This window comes from Haematobia irritans, chromosome 1 (genome assembly GCF_050003625.1).
Source record: "Haematobia irritans isolate KBUSLIRL chromosome 1, ASM5000362v1, whole genome shotgun sequence".
NCBI lineage: Eukaryota > Metazoa > Arthropoda > Insecta > Diptera > Muscidae > Haematobia > Haematobia irritans.
The window spans coordinates 4,234,821-4,250,219 of record NC_134397.1 but is presented as its reverse complement, the minus strand read 5'-3'; the positions used below and the strand labels follow the sequence as shown (position 1 = coordinate 4,250,219).

The following is a 15,399-nucleotide window of genomic DNA, read 5'->3' as shown; positions in this document are numbered from 1 at the left end:
TGAAATGTGATAATGTTTTTAAATTCATTGTCGTTTTAAACTTATTTAATAAAATCTTTACTTTATAGAAAAAAATCTTCAAAACGTAATTATCAAAGAGTGTCCATATGGTGCATAATTTCATAAAACAGATATTGGGTTCAGACTCAGTTTCAACCTAAATTGTTCAGCGTTTGTTTCTTCCCGGCTCGTTCGTATTTATGGAAGTTCTTACTTCCAATTTACGTCTCGAATTTCATATTCTTTGGTTAACATTTTTCTGCAGTCTCAAAACAAAATTCTTGAAAAGCGTGTTAATGTCAATAATCCTTTTCTTTTTCGGTTCCATAGATATTTACAACATTATTACTTACAATATCAAACCGAAACATCTGAGTACGAGGTGGCTAAAACCCAATATGGCCTAATAAAAGGTCGCAAACGTTTAAATATTTATCCTGAACATGGTCATTACTATGCCTTTGAGGGTATTCCTTATGCCTTGCCACCATTAGGTGAGTTGAGATTTCGAGCACCCAAACCCATGAAACCATGGTCCAATATTCTCGATTGTACCAAATGCAAGTCAAAGCCCATGCAATTTAATTATTTTGGTAAATTCATAGAAGGATCCGAGGATTGTTTGTATTTAAATGTTTATAGTAAGAAGGTAAGATAATTATATGAGCTTGAATTCTGTTTATAATCAAACTAGGTAATACGAGTATGTCGACAAAAAAAAATTAAAAAAAAACTTTACACTTTTTTTACATTGTTTTCCACCATTGTATTACTATACAGATACAAAGTGAGAAGCCTTTACCAGTCATGGTTTGGATTTATGGAGGAGGTTATCATTTTGGAGAAGCTTCCAGAGATTTCTACGGTCCTGATTATTTTATGCAGAAGGATGTGATTTTGGTTACCTTTAACTATAGACTGGGTATTTTTGGTAAGTTTTCTATACTCTTTCAGATTAAATTTTCTGAAGACCACATTCTAATCTAATTATACACTTAAAGGATTCTTGTGTTTTGATGATCCCGATTTGGATATACCCGGTAATGCAGGATTAAAAGATCAGATATTAGCCCTGAAATGGATTAAAGAAAACATTCACAATTTTAATGGTGATCCCGATAATATAACACTCTTCGGACAAAGTGCTGGAGCAGGTTCTGCACATTTAATGACATTATTGCCTCAGACCAAGGGACTCTTTCACAAAGTCATATTACATTCAGGATCGGCTTTATGCCCATGGGCTTGTACCGAAGATCACAAAGTCGGTTTGAAATTTGCCAAATACCTGGGATACAAAGGTGATGAGAATGACAAAGAAATTTACCACTTTCTAAAGCAACAGAAATCGAAACATCTGGCTTTCCACGATTTGAAACTGTTGACAAAATCCGATATCGTGAATAATATCCATTTGAATTTTTTGCCTGTCGTGGAACCTTACAGCAGTGAAAATTGTATAACCACCAGACCCTATAAGGATCTCTTGCCCAATGCTTGGGGCAATGATATACCCATGATTATGGGAGCTACCTCATTCGAAGGTCTAGTCTATATGAGCTTGGTACGCAAATACCCCTTCATGATAGATGATTTGAGTGATTTTATAAATCTTTTGCCGGAAAAGGCAAAATCCTCCCATAATCAAATGCATTTAAATGAAATGGGTCAAAAATTGGCTAACATTTATTTCGAAAATCCCAAACCGAATTCCAAAGGTGACCTTTTCCCATTCCTAGATCTTATGGGCCATCGAATGTTCTGGCATGGAATCTATAGGACAATAAGGGCACGTAAAGTATATGCCAGCAATGTGCCCACCTACTGTTTCTATTTCGATTTTGATTCACATTTTTTCAATCAATTTCGCGTAAACTGCTGTGGCCCCACCGTTCGTGGTGTTTGTCATTCCGACGATGTGTCCTATTTGTTCTACGGTGTTGTTGCCCAAAAACTCGATACGCATTGCAAGGAGTACCAGTGTATTCAACGTATGATTGGTATGTGGTATAACTTTGCCCTCGAATCAAATCCCAATTGTAAAGAAATTGAACCAGTAAATTGGAAACCAGTTGATGAAGCGAATAACCCGATCAAATGTTTGGTTATAGGCCAAAATGTGAAGTGCAAGAATTTACCAATAATGGATAAACTTGATGTGTGGGATAGTTTCTACTGGAAAAATGATTTAATATAAGCGAGGTGCCAAATTATTGTTAAAGATTTGTTGATTTATTAAATGAAAATAACTTTAATGGAAAATTCATTAAATACTAGAAGTGAATATTTGATAGAGGAATTAGAATTTTAAAACTTTCTTCCCATACAATATCGGTAAAGTGAATAAGGTTATAGCTCTCAAATAATTGCTCAATACCATAAGAGAACCAACAAAGAGGACTAACATAAGCTTAAACAACCTAAGAGAGTGACTGATCATATCCGTATGTGTTGATGTAGATTGATTAAATTTAACACAGTTTATTTATGTTCGAAATAATGTTCATATTTTCAGTTGCCCATGTTACGAGACCTCTCTGTATAGCTAAACTTGCTCTCTATATGCTGTGATTGTATGATATCCAGCAAGTCAAACATATATGAGAACAATGTCTAACATTGGCTATGTAATACAAACACAGATGAGTTCCTTACTCTGAATGGTTCCATTCAAGTGAATAATCAACCTATTCAAGCATCAATAGAGAGAGAGAGAGATAGTGCTGAAAAAAACTTTAAAAACACAAAACATATTCTTATAATCTGAACTATTAATAATTAAAAGGCAATTATTTTAGGAGATACACTAGCAGATGCCGATTTATATAACAAAGTATGTCAATAAAATTAAGCCAATTGGAGCAGCTGCTCACAAGCTTCCCGTAAATCATATTTTGTGGGCACGAGAGTTGACATAGTGAGAACCAAACAAAACTATGGTGTTTATACTCCGGGCAAATGACACATACTTAAAATTAAACCGATGGAATGAAGTTCTGGGTTACCCATTCGCAAAACGCAAAATTTTTTCCTATCGTTTAATTTGTAAAAATGTTAAGTCTAAAGACGTATCGGTTTACAAGTTAAGGTGGGTATTAAGTTCGAGTTTAGCTGCTAAACTCGTCATTTTTTCATGATTACTTTTCTTTAATAATACATTTTAAGGAATACAAACTTTGTGAAAATTTGCTTTGGGCTTTTCCCCATCAAGTTATAAAAAAATTTGCAACAAATATGTATAATTTTATGCCTTTTTCTTACTGATTTAGTTTTCACTTTAGCGATTTTAGCGGCTAATCTCGAACTTAGTACCCACCTTTATTGGCAAATAAAAATTTTGCGTTTTGTGAATTCGTAAACCAGAATAGGGGGGATAGTTTCCGTATTGTTTGTTTGAAGTCATCCTACTCCTTCACTGTATGTAAAATCCCGAAAAATCTTCCCGCACTAGAAACCTGACCCTTTCAGATACTTACGCCTACGCAGAATATTTACTCAAATGACTATGAGAAGAGACCACATCACTTGCTTACATTTAACGAGAATACCCGAGCCTCCTATAGTCTCGCACACAATGCACAAATGCAAAACAGCAGGATACAGCATCGATTGTGTGCCAGTAGGTAAATTTTCAAAATTATTCCTCAAATTGACCCAATTCAAGTAGACATAGAGATACAAGCACGTTTTTCCAAATTTTCTAATTTAGTCAAATGTCCAAAATTGAAGCCTAACATTGCATTGATAAACACAACTCTAAAGAGGAAACTTGCAAAATCGAATAGCAATTTAGGTGCCATGCAATCACTTCCGAGTCACCCACTTATCGCTTAAGACTAAAACATGGAAAAAAGGAAAAACAACAGGATACACTTTATGTAACTTCCTTTCCATTGTAATATCTCAAAATTGTTATTTTCCGATTTTCTTTTTGTTCAAATAACAAAACGTGTACAGCAAATAGGAAATTTTTGGTTTTTCGAAACACGACAAGTTGTCAAATTTGGAAAAATATTATGAAACCCGAATTGTGAATGAGTTAAACGAGAGTATGTGTCATAGTAGCTAAAGGGTAATGGAATTCTTCACGAGGCCCTAATTGGATATGATAATTTTTTTTCTATTTTTGCATTATTATTTAATTCAAAGGGTGGTTAAATTGTAAGGGACGATGTTGAACGTGAACCACACCTAAACGCCAAGTTTTTTCCGAATTTTATTTAACACCATGGTGTTAAATGGTTCCAAAAAATGGCAACATTGGATGATCAATTTTCGAAGAAAATCATCTTCAGTGATGAGGCACATTTTCACCTCATTGGATTCGTCAATAAACAGAATTGCCGCATTTGGCCGAATGAGAATCCAAGAGTGATTGTCGAAAAACCAATGCACCCACAAAGAGTGACTGTTTGGGGCGGTTTATGGGCTGGCTGGATCATCGGGCCGTATTTTTTCCAAAATGAGGCCGGTCAGGCAGTTACTGTAAATGGTGTTCGCTATCGTGAGATGATAACGAACTTTTTATGGCCCGAATTGGAAGATATGGATGTGGACGATATGTGGTTTTAGCAGGACGGTGCCACTTGCCACACAGCTAACGAAACAATGGCTCTTTTGCGCAACAAATTCAATGGCCGTGTTATCTCACGTAATGGCGATGTCAATTGGCCGCCAAGATCATGTGATTTGACACCGTTGGACTTTTTTCTTTGGGCTTATTTGAAAGAAAGAGTGTTCGTCGATAAGCCAGCATCGATTCAAGAGCTAAAGGTTTGAGTTTTAAATAATATTCAATTAAAAATTTAATTGATCTAACAAATTTTTTAATTGAAACAAAAATCAATCACAAAATTAATAATACCAATTCATTTTTTATTTGACTTTCAATTAATTTTTTAATTGATACTATCATTTATGTGATTGAAGACATTTCAATTAATTTCGTGATTGAAGACAACAAATGGGAGCCACCGTGGTGCAATGGTTAGCATGCCCGCCTTGCATACACAAGGTCGTGGGTTCGATTCCTGCTACGACCGAACACCAAAAAGTTTTTCAGCGGTGGATTATCCCACCTCAGTAATGCTGGTGACATTTCTGAGGGTTTCAAAGCTTCTCTAAGAGGTTTCACTAGAATGTGGAACGCCGTTCGGACTCGGCTATAAAAAGGAGGTCCCTTGTCATTGAGTTTAACATGGAATCGGGCAGCACTCAGTGATAAGAGAGAAGTTCACCACTGTGGTATCACAATGGACTGAATAGTCTAAGTGAGCCTGATACATCGGGCTGCCACATAACCTAACCTAACCTAAGACAACAAATATTTTTTTGTGTATATAGGAATTATCCTCTCACAAATTGAATTATCTCTACTCCCCCTAAGAGAGAAGTTCACCATTATGATAACACAATGGACTGAATAGTTTAAGGGAGCTCAAATATCGGGCTATCTCTATACCTAAGCCTACCTAGCTGCCAAAAATGTCTTTATAATAAAGAATCCGCATAGTTAGATCAGAATCAATACCAACATCCTTAAGGCAAAATAAAAATCAATATATCCAACAAATTTTTATACCCTCCACCATAGGATGGGGGTATATTAACTTTGTCATTCCGTTTGTAACACATCGAAATATTGCTCTAAGACCCCACAAAGTATATATATTCTGGATCGTGGTGAAATTCTGAGTCGATCTAAGCATGTCCGTCCGTCCGTCCGTCTGTCCGTCTGTCCGGCTGTCCGTCCGTCTGTGGAAATCACGCTAACTTCCGAACGAAACTAGCTATCGACTTGAAACTTGGCACAAGTAGTTGCTATTGATGTAGGTCGGATGGTATTGAAAATGGGCCATATCGGCCCACGTTTACGTATAGCCCCCATATAAACCGATCCCCAAATTTGGCTTGCGGAGCCTTCCGGAGCAGCAAAATTCATCCGATCCGGTTGAAATTTGGTACGTGGTCTAAGTATACGGTCTCTAACAACCATGCAAAAATTGGTCCATATCGGTCCATAATTATATATAGCCTCCATATAAACCGATCCCCAGATTTGACCTCCGGAGCCTCTTGGAGGGGCAAAATTCATCCGATCCGGTTGAGATTTGGTACCTGATGTTAGTATACGGTCTCTAACAACCATGCAAAAATTGGTCCATATCGGTCCATAAATATATATAGCTCCCATATAAACCGATCCCCAGATTTGACCTCCGGAGCCTCTTGGAGGGGCAAAATTCATCCGATCCGTTTGAAATTGGGTACCTGATGTTAGTATACGGTCTCTAACAAGCATGCAAAAATTGGTCCATATCGGTCCATAATTATATATAGCTCCCATATAAACCGATCCCCAGATTTGAACTCTGGAGCCTCTTGGATGAGCAAAATTCATCCGATCCAATTGAAATTTAGTACGTGGTGTTAGTATATGGTCTCTAACAACCATGCAAAAATTGGTCCATATCGGTCCATAATTATATATAGCTCCCATATAAACCGATCCCCAGATTTGACCTCCGGAGCCTCTTGGAGGAGCAAAAGTCATCCGATGCGGTTGAAATTTGGTACATTTCGTTAGTATATGGCCTCTAACAGCCATGTAAAAATTGTAAAATTTTATTACTATAGAAAGTTTTGTCAAAATGTCATTTCTATAGAAAGTTTTGTAAAAAGTTTATTTCTATAGCAATGTTTGTCAACATTTTATGTCCATAGAAAATTTTGTCAAAATTTTATTTCTATAGAAAATTTTGTAAAAAATTTATTTCTGTAGAAAATTTTGTCAACATTTTATTTCTATAGACAATTTTGTCAACATTTTATTTCTATAGAACATTTTGTCAACATTTTATTTCTATAGAAAATTTAGTCAACATTTTATTTCTATAGAAACTTTTGTCAAAATTTTATTGCTATAGAAAATTTTGTCAACATTTTACTTCCATAGAAAATTTTGTCAACATTTTATTTCTATAGAAAATTTTGTCAAGTTTTTATTTCTATAGAAAATTTTGTCAAAATTTTATTTCTATAGAAAATTTTGTCAAACTGAATTTTATACGTATTTAATCGGCCTTTTTTTGTTTAATATATACCCCTTATAGACTAACTTACAATTTAGAAGACAGTGTTAAAAAGTTTTACGATACCTTGCCATCGGCAAGTGTTATCGCAACCCAAGTAATTCGATTGTGGATGACAGCCTTTAGTAGAAGTTCCTACGCAATCCATGGTGGAGGGTACATAAGATTCGGCCTGGCCGAACTTACGGCCGTATATACTTGTTTTTAAGTGTATTTAATTGTTTTTCTTCAAAAGCAACTACACGTTATACCACAGTTTCTCCACAAAAGGCCTTCTTCTCATATCACTTTATCCCTGTTGTATCCTTCAATATCTTCTCTACTTGTTTATGAAACTATTTACTTTAGTCCCAGGCGCCAGTAAATGGTATTCTTCGGTTTATTTCCATCTACGCCAATGTAACAGCTTAAATCGACTGTGAAATATTCTCCTAAAGATAATTCAATTGAAATATTCGATTGACTTTATTAACCACCACTTCCACTTCAAGAGGAAAGAAAGAAAGCAAGAGGAGTATTTTATTCGAAGTTTTTTTTTTTTTTTTTTGCCATTTTTGTGGATAAAAGCTTTCCACATTTTTCGCCTGGCGAAGGTCATACCAATATCCAGATGACTATCACCTTCATGCTGTGCCAATTAAACGGCGTAACTTTTCGGCTGAAATGTAGGACATGTATGTAAGTGCTGATGAAATAAAAGTGAATGTACAATGGAATCCGGTCGTAAGATGTGTTAAGCCAATTGCCAGAGTACGGAGAGACCAAAGATATACCATATATACCACATTCCACTTTCAACAGTTCTATGGCATAAGGATGCAAGTTTTTTGTATATGGCAAATACATGGGAAACATTGCTTGACTATACGGATCTCGAAATCTGAAATTTAATAACTTTTGGTCTTGTGCAAAGGCTTTGAAAGAGGTTGAGTAAAAAAACACTGAATTTTGTGTGGAATAAATATGGGTTTGGATATAAAATGAAATCTCTTAGGCCAAAAAACGATTTTCCATAAAGTGCTCCAAAAAAGTCATGCAATGATAAATGATAGTAATGTTAAATTTTAAAGGAATTTAAAGAGGATATATATCAGTACAGAACTGAAATTATTATCTGACATTTGGATCCTCACTTACGTATTGTCCTTATAGTTAAGTGATTCGATTTAAACATGGGTATCTTAAAAGGAAAGATTTCTTTTTTTTTTCGCTAAGGCCAACTTGACTTCAATAATTCTGAAAAATTATTCAATATTAATGAAATCGTCTTTTTTGACGTTTTGTATCTTGACTACAAAGCTAAAAGCGTTAAAAAATAGGGGATGCCTTCCAAAACTTTATTGTAATGCATTTTTTACTTGAAATATGACATAATAATTATGACTTCAAGTTGAGTCTGAATTTAAAAACTTAAGTTATTGTTATCACGCTTTTAAAGGACTCTGAAAGCACATGAAGAAAAAGCAGAAAAAATCAACAAATTCATTTTTTTTCCTAGTATCAAGTACGCAGTGTTAGCAAAAAGACAACATCTTTGTGTAAAAATAAAAAATAAATTTAAAATTAAAATAAAACAAGTATATACAGCCGTAAATTCGGCCAGGCCGAATCTTATGTACCCTCCACCATGGATTGCGTAGAAACTTCTACGAAAGACTGTCATCCACAATCGAATTAATTGGGTTGTGGTATCTTAAAACTTCTTAACATCGTTTTCTAAATTGTTTGTTAGTCCATATGTGGTATATATTAGACAAAAAAGTATGTATAGGTAAGTCTACAAATAATTACGAATCGATATGGACTTTTGCACGGTACGTAGAGAGCCAGAATTGAAATATCGGGGTCGCTTATATGTGGGCTATATACAATTATGAACTTGATATGGACCAATTTTTGTGTGATTGGGGATCGATTTCTCTGAGGGCTATATATAACTATAGACCGATATGGACCTAGTTAGGCATGGTTGTTAACGGCCATATAACATACTAGCACAATGTACCAAACTGACTCGGACGAAATTTGTTCCTCCAAGTGGCTCCAAAACCAAATCTCGGGATCGGTTTATATGGGGGCTATATATGATTATGGACTGATATGGAACACTTTTGGCATGGTTGTCAAATATCATATACTACCACCACGTACCAAATTTCAACCAGACCGGATGAATTTTGCTTCTCCGAAAGGCACCGGAAGTGAAATCTGGGAATCGGTTTATATGGGGCTATACATAGTTATGGACTGATATGACCCAATTCCTGCATGGTTGTTGGATACCATATACTAACATCACGTACCAAATTTCAACCAGATCGGATGAATTTTGCTCTTTCAAGGGGCTCCGGAAGTCAAATCTGGGGATCGTTTTATATGGGGGCTATATATAATTATGGACCGATTTCGACCAATTTTTGCATTGGTGTTTGAGGACATATATTAACACCACGCACAAAATTTCAACTGAATCAGATGAATTTTGGTCATCCAAGAGGCTCCAGAGGTCAAATCTGGTGATCGGTTTATATGGGGGCTATATATAATTATGGACCGATGTGGACCACTTTTTGCATGATTGTTAGAGATCATATGCTGACACCATGTACCAAATTTCAGCCGGATCGGATGAAATTTGCTTCTCTTAGAGGCTCCGCAAGCCAAATCTGGGGATCGGTTCATATGGGGGCTATATATAATTATGGACTGATGGGGACCAATTTTTGCATGGTTGTTAGAGAACATATACCAACACCATGTACCAAATTTCAGCCGGATAGGATGAAATTTGCTTCTCTTTGAGGCTCCGCAAGCCAAATCTGGGGATCGGTTTATATAGGGGCTATATATAATTATAGACCGATATGAACCAATTTTTGCATGGTTGTTGGAGACCATATACCAACACCATGTACAAAATTTCAGCCGGATCGGATGAAATTTGCTTCTCTTAGAGGATCGTCAAACCAAATTTGGGGGTCCGTTTATATGGGGGATATACGTAAAAGTGGACCAATATGGTCCATTTGCAATACCATCTGACCTACATCAATAACAACTACTTGTGCCAAGTTTCAAGCCGATATATTAGCTTGTTTCGTTAGGAAGTTAGCGTGATTTCAACAGACGGACGGACGGACGGACATGCTCAAATCGACTCAGAATTTCACCACGACCCAGAATATATATACTTTATGAGGTCTTAGAGGAATATTTCGATGTGTTACAAACGGAATGACAAAGTTAATATACCCCCATCCTATGGAGGAGGGTATAAAAAATGGAAAGCTATAACAACTAGATTTGAAAAATATAAATATTTTTAAAGTGAATTTCTCTTCAGCAGCTAAAAGTCACTCACACTTTTTTCAATGCACCAAAATTTTTATGACCACCTAGGAGATCTTAACCAATTGTCCTTTAATGAAATCTGGATTTTTGTCCCTACACCAGCATTTGGTCAGAGTAAACAAAAAATATTATCAACAAATTCTTGTTAATTAAAATTTTAAATAAATTTTGAAGAAAATAATCCATTAAAAATTTAATTAATTTGGTAATCAATATAAAAATCAGTTATACTAATTAATTTTGTCATTACATTTTTTAATTGACATTGGTGATTCATATTTTCACTTGCGTGAATGAAAATAAAAGTGCATCAATTAATTTCGTAATTTAAGCCAAAACAAATATTTTCTCTGTATAAAATCATTGATCAATATATACACTGTTAGAAAAATATGTTTTTTATATGTTCCGATATAAACAAAATGTGTTTCGGGCACAATTTTAAAACACAATATATTTAAGTGCAAACATGTAATGTTCCTAAACTAACATTAAATGTTTGGGACATCTATGTTAATATGTTAGAATATATTATGTTTGCGGCATGAATGTTTCATAAAAATCATATGTGTGAATGCAAACATATATAAATTTACAAATTTCGACTAAACATATCTATGTTGTGATATTTTATTCATAGAGCGACAGAGAGAGAGAGTATAGAGAAAGAAATAGAGATGGAAACCGGGAGAGTTGATGAAAGATATCAACATAACACAGCGAAAGAATCAAAAGAGAACAATTTCTGTGAAACCGCTTGTATGTTGTTTCGGAAAACTGTTTTATGATAAGGCCAAAAATTTGATATTCTTAAGTCTAAATATTATTTAATTTGAATAAAGAGAATAAAAAATATAAATAAAAAAAATAATATTTTATACAAAAATCAATCAATTTCGTTTATATCAAGCACTGTTACTGACTATAAATCTTTAATAACCCACATTTCGAAGTTTCATTATAAAAATTTAATATAGTATAAATATAAATGTGTAAATTAAAAAAAGTGTTCGTTCGGAACAGGGATTGAACCCACGAACCTTTGCATGCAAGGCAGACATGCAAACCACTGCTCCACGTGGCAAACAAATGTATGTTTCTGTTAAATAATGTTATGTTTGCATGGGCTCGTGGGCGCTGCAAACTATGCTACATAAATGTAACTTATAACGATAAGTATCTGCTGGTGACTATAACAGCTACGTAGTCCAGTGGATAGTGTGTTGGCTTACAAACTGTATGGTCCTCGGTTCGATTCTCCGTGCAGGCGAAAGGTAAAATTTAAAAAAATTATAAAAGTGAATAATTTCTTCAATATTATTTGTATTACAGAAAAAGGTGCCAAGAACTAAAATATTTCGTCGAAGTGAAAATTACGAGCATGTTAGGCAATGAGCACAATCGTCTTTGGGAAAATTTCTTCCAAGCATATAATATTTTTGGGCTCAAAATGCTTGCACACATATAATATGTTCACATAAAACAAACATATTAATGTTTCGGCAGTAATCAATAATATATGTGCTTCCTGCAAAATATGTTTGGAACATATGTTAAAGAAGCGATTTTTTTTGAGGGTGTAGAAGCTCATAGCAGAATTAATGGGACATAGACCACACATTGTTGATGGATTGAGAATTAATGCCTTTGCCATTTTCTACCACCGTCCGTCCAAGTTTTGTTCGCATATTACAGGTAGCTATGTTTATTTCTGGAATTGTTATTAATCTTTGATGTTTGTTTTTTTTTGTTTTTTAATTTAATTACTAGTAGTATATTTTTATAAGGACCGACATATAAATAATGTTCAAATTTAAATTTGAATTCATATTCTATAAAGCTCATGTTAGACAACATAAATTAACATTGATATTTATGTTATCTAACATGAGGTAATTTTATATAACTGTTAAAGCGAAAAGCGATTCTTATACAACTGCTAGAAGTCTACATTTCTAATAGTTAACATAGGAGTTACAGGAGTTTTCTTCCACCTTTTGGAGCTTTTCAAAACTTCCAATATTTTTAGTAGCTTTTTTTGAAGCTTAATTGAAACCACTATTGTGTTGAGTAAATAACACAATAATCTTAAAATCTTGTAAAACTGGTTTGAGGAAGTATTGATATTGGGAACTAATTTTATCCATGGCGTGTATCCTTATATTTTGAAAAAATTCTCGCTATATTTTATTTCACAATTTTTATAGTAAACCATTATTGGCTAAAAACATATTATGCTATAGATTTAATATGAACCCAGTTTTTATGACATGGGAATACTTGTTTATAAGTAGAGCAAATACATACAAAGACCATCTATTTTTCAAGCCGATAATACGGATTTATATACCTATAATATTGTTTATACCTTAATATAAAAATAAGTTGTGCACCGATAATACAGTTTTATAATAACGACAACAAAGATAATAGCGATTTTTTATGTAGTCAGAAAGCTAGTCTCTATCCATGAAAAATTCAATGTGTTCCCAGTGTAAAAAAAATACATATATTTGTTTAATTGGCTCATATACATAATAACACCTGACAAATATACACGTCGGGCTACCTATTAGAAATACTTTGCTAAAAACAATTCCACCAGTCGTTGTTACTATAACAAATACATGATAAAGCACGCGATAAAGCAGCTCTTGCGGAATTTTCTCTTGACTGCCGGTAAGACCGTTTTTAATGTAATTCTTAACAACAATATATTTTTCCATTTAGTTCTTACGGAATTGTTGTTCGCAACGTATAGCAATGCATTTCTTATAGATAGCGGAAATTACTGCTAGATGGGAATACCGGGATTTATAGGAGAAAATGTAAGTAATCAATAGCAACATCCGAACGACAATTTCCCATACATTTCTTATAGGTAGTCGTAGCCGGAACTATCGACACTCATAATAGACATAAATGGCGGTTTATACACCCTCAAAAAAAATCGCTTCTTTAACATATGTTCCAAACATATTTTGCAGGAAGCACATATATTATTGCATACTGCCGAAACATTAATATGTTTGTTTTATATGAACCTATTATATGTTTGGAAGCATTTTGAGCCAAAAATATTATATGCTTGGAAGAATTTTTCCCAAACACGATTGTGCTCATTCCCTAACATACTCGTAATTTTCACTTCCACGAATTTTTTTAGTTATTGGCACCTTTCTCTGTAATACAAATAATGTTGAAGAAATTATTCACTTTTATAAATTTTTTAAATTTTACCTTTCGCCTGCACGGAGAATCGAACCGAGGACCATACAGTTTGTAAGCCAACACACTATCCACTGGGCTACGTAGCTGTTATAGTCACCAGTAGATAATTATCGTTTTAAGTTACATTTATATAGCATAGTTTGCAGCGCCCACGAGCCCATGCAAACATAACATTATTTAACAGAAACATACATTTGTTTGCCACGTGGAGCAGTGGTTAGCATGTCTGCCTTGCATGCAAAGGGTCGTGGGTTCAATCCCTGCTCCGACCGAAAATTTTTTTTTTGTTTTTTTTTTTTTTTTTAATTTACACATTTATATTTATACTATATTAATTTTTTTAAATGAAACATCGAAATGTGCGTTATTAAAGATTTATAGTCAGTAACAGTGCTTGATATAAACGAAATTGAATGATTTTTGGATAAAATATTATTTTTTATTGCAAAAATAACAATCTTGTAATAAAAACTGTTTTTGTACAAAACTTTAAAATTTGGAAGGAATTCAAAAACTAACAAAAGAAGAACGTGGAGTCGAGTATAAACATACATACATAATTTTATAATATAAACATAAATTTATTTAGGAGTGAACAGTTTTTTACTAGCATTTAACACCATCGCTCTAAAATTCCTTTTATTTTTCTTTAATAATTCATTTTAAAGAAAATAAACTTTTTAAATTGTTTTAGCTGTAAAAGTCGAACTTAATGCCCGCTTTTATATTTGATGGTGTCCGTCAACTCCTCGTGGACTACTTTTTAATAAAGAGAAACTAAACTTTGTTTTTTTACATTTTACTGTGTAATTTTTCACTATTTCCTCCTTATTTCATTTTACCGTCCCAACTCTAAAAAGAGTATAGTGCCCTTTCGTTATTTTTATGAAGACCCCTGATTTCTTTTAACGAACCAAGAAAAAAATAATGCCAAAATGATAAACAAAACACATGTCCACACATACATAAAATGCTGCTCTCAAGGCGAAAACATAAGCTGTTTGTTTTTCAAGTGTCTATTCTCTTGGTTCCGAATGTCTATTCTCTTTATTCAAATTAAATAATATTTAGACTTAAACATATCAAATTTTTGGACTTATCATAAAACAGTTTTCCGAAACTACATACAAGCGGTTTCACAGAAATTGTTCTCTTTTGACTCTTTTGCTGTGTTATGTTGATATCTTTCGTCAACTCTCCCGGTTTCCATCTCTATTTCTCTCTATACTCTCTCTGTCGCTTTGAATAAAATATCACAACATATGTATGTTTAGTTGAAATTTGTAAATTTATATATGTTTGTATTCACACATATGATTTTTATGAAACATTCATGCCCCAAACATAATATATTCTAACATATTAACATAGATGTCCCAAACATTTAGTGTTAGTTTAGGAAAATTACATGTTCGCACTTAAATATATTGTGGTTTAAAATCGTGCCCGAAACACATTTTGTTTATATCGGAACATATGAAAAACATATTTTTCTAACAGTGTAGAAACGTATATATGAGCACACGGTTATCGACTTATCTTAACAAACTGCTTTTTCGATCCGAAAATTTTCTGCCGTTAAACAGTGCGGTAAAAATAATTTTACAGGTGTAGGTATTGCAGTACCAGGAAAATGTAAATAACATTATAGACTTTATCCAAAAATATGTATGTACAATCATTGACATTTTTGCTGCGTCTAGGAAATTTAGGTAGAAGAAATTTC

The 15,399-nt window shown here is 33.8% G+C and overlaps 1 protein-coding gene across 1 annotated transcript; it reads left to right on the top strand.

Moving 5' to 3' along the window:
* Nucleotides 1–419: 419 nt before the first annotated feature.
* Nucleotides 420–2,299, top strand: LOC142237187 (esterase B1-like). Its single transcript, XM_075308563.1, has 3 exons — nt 420–649; nt 781–931; nt 1,002–2,299. Exons 1-3 carry the CDS (start codon nt 524–526, stop codon nt 2,195–2,197), a joined length of 1,473 nt encoding a protein of 490 aa, XP_075164678.1. The 5' UTR covers nt 420–523; the 3' UTR covers nt 2,198–2,299.
* The last annotated feature ends 13,100 nt before the right edge of the window (nt 2,300–15,399 follow it).

Bases quoted from the DNA above. Each gene is read 5' to 3' on its own strand.
- LOC142237187 (XM_075308563.1), top strand. From the start codon at position 524: ATGAAACCATGGTCCAATATTCTCGATTGTACCAAATGCAAGTCAAAG. The intron at 650-780 runs GTAAGATAATTA...ATTACTATACAG, and splicing joins TAAATGTTTATAGTAAGAAG to ATACAAAGTGAGAAGCCTTT. The intron at 932-1,001 runs GTAAGTTTTCTA...ATACACTTAAAG, and splicing joins CTATAGACTGGGTATTTTTG to GATTCTTGTGTTTTGATGAT.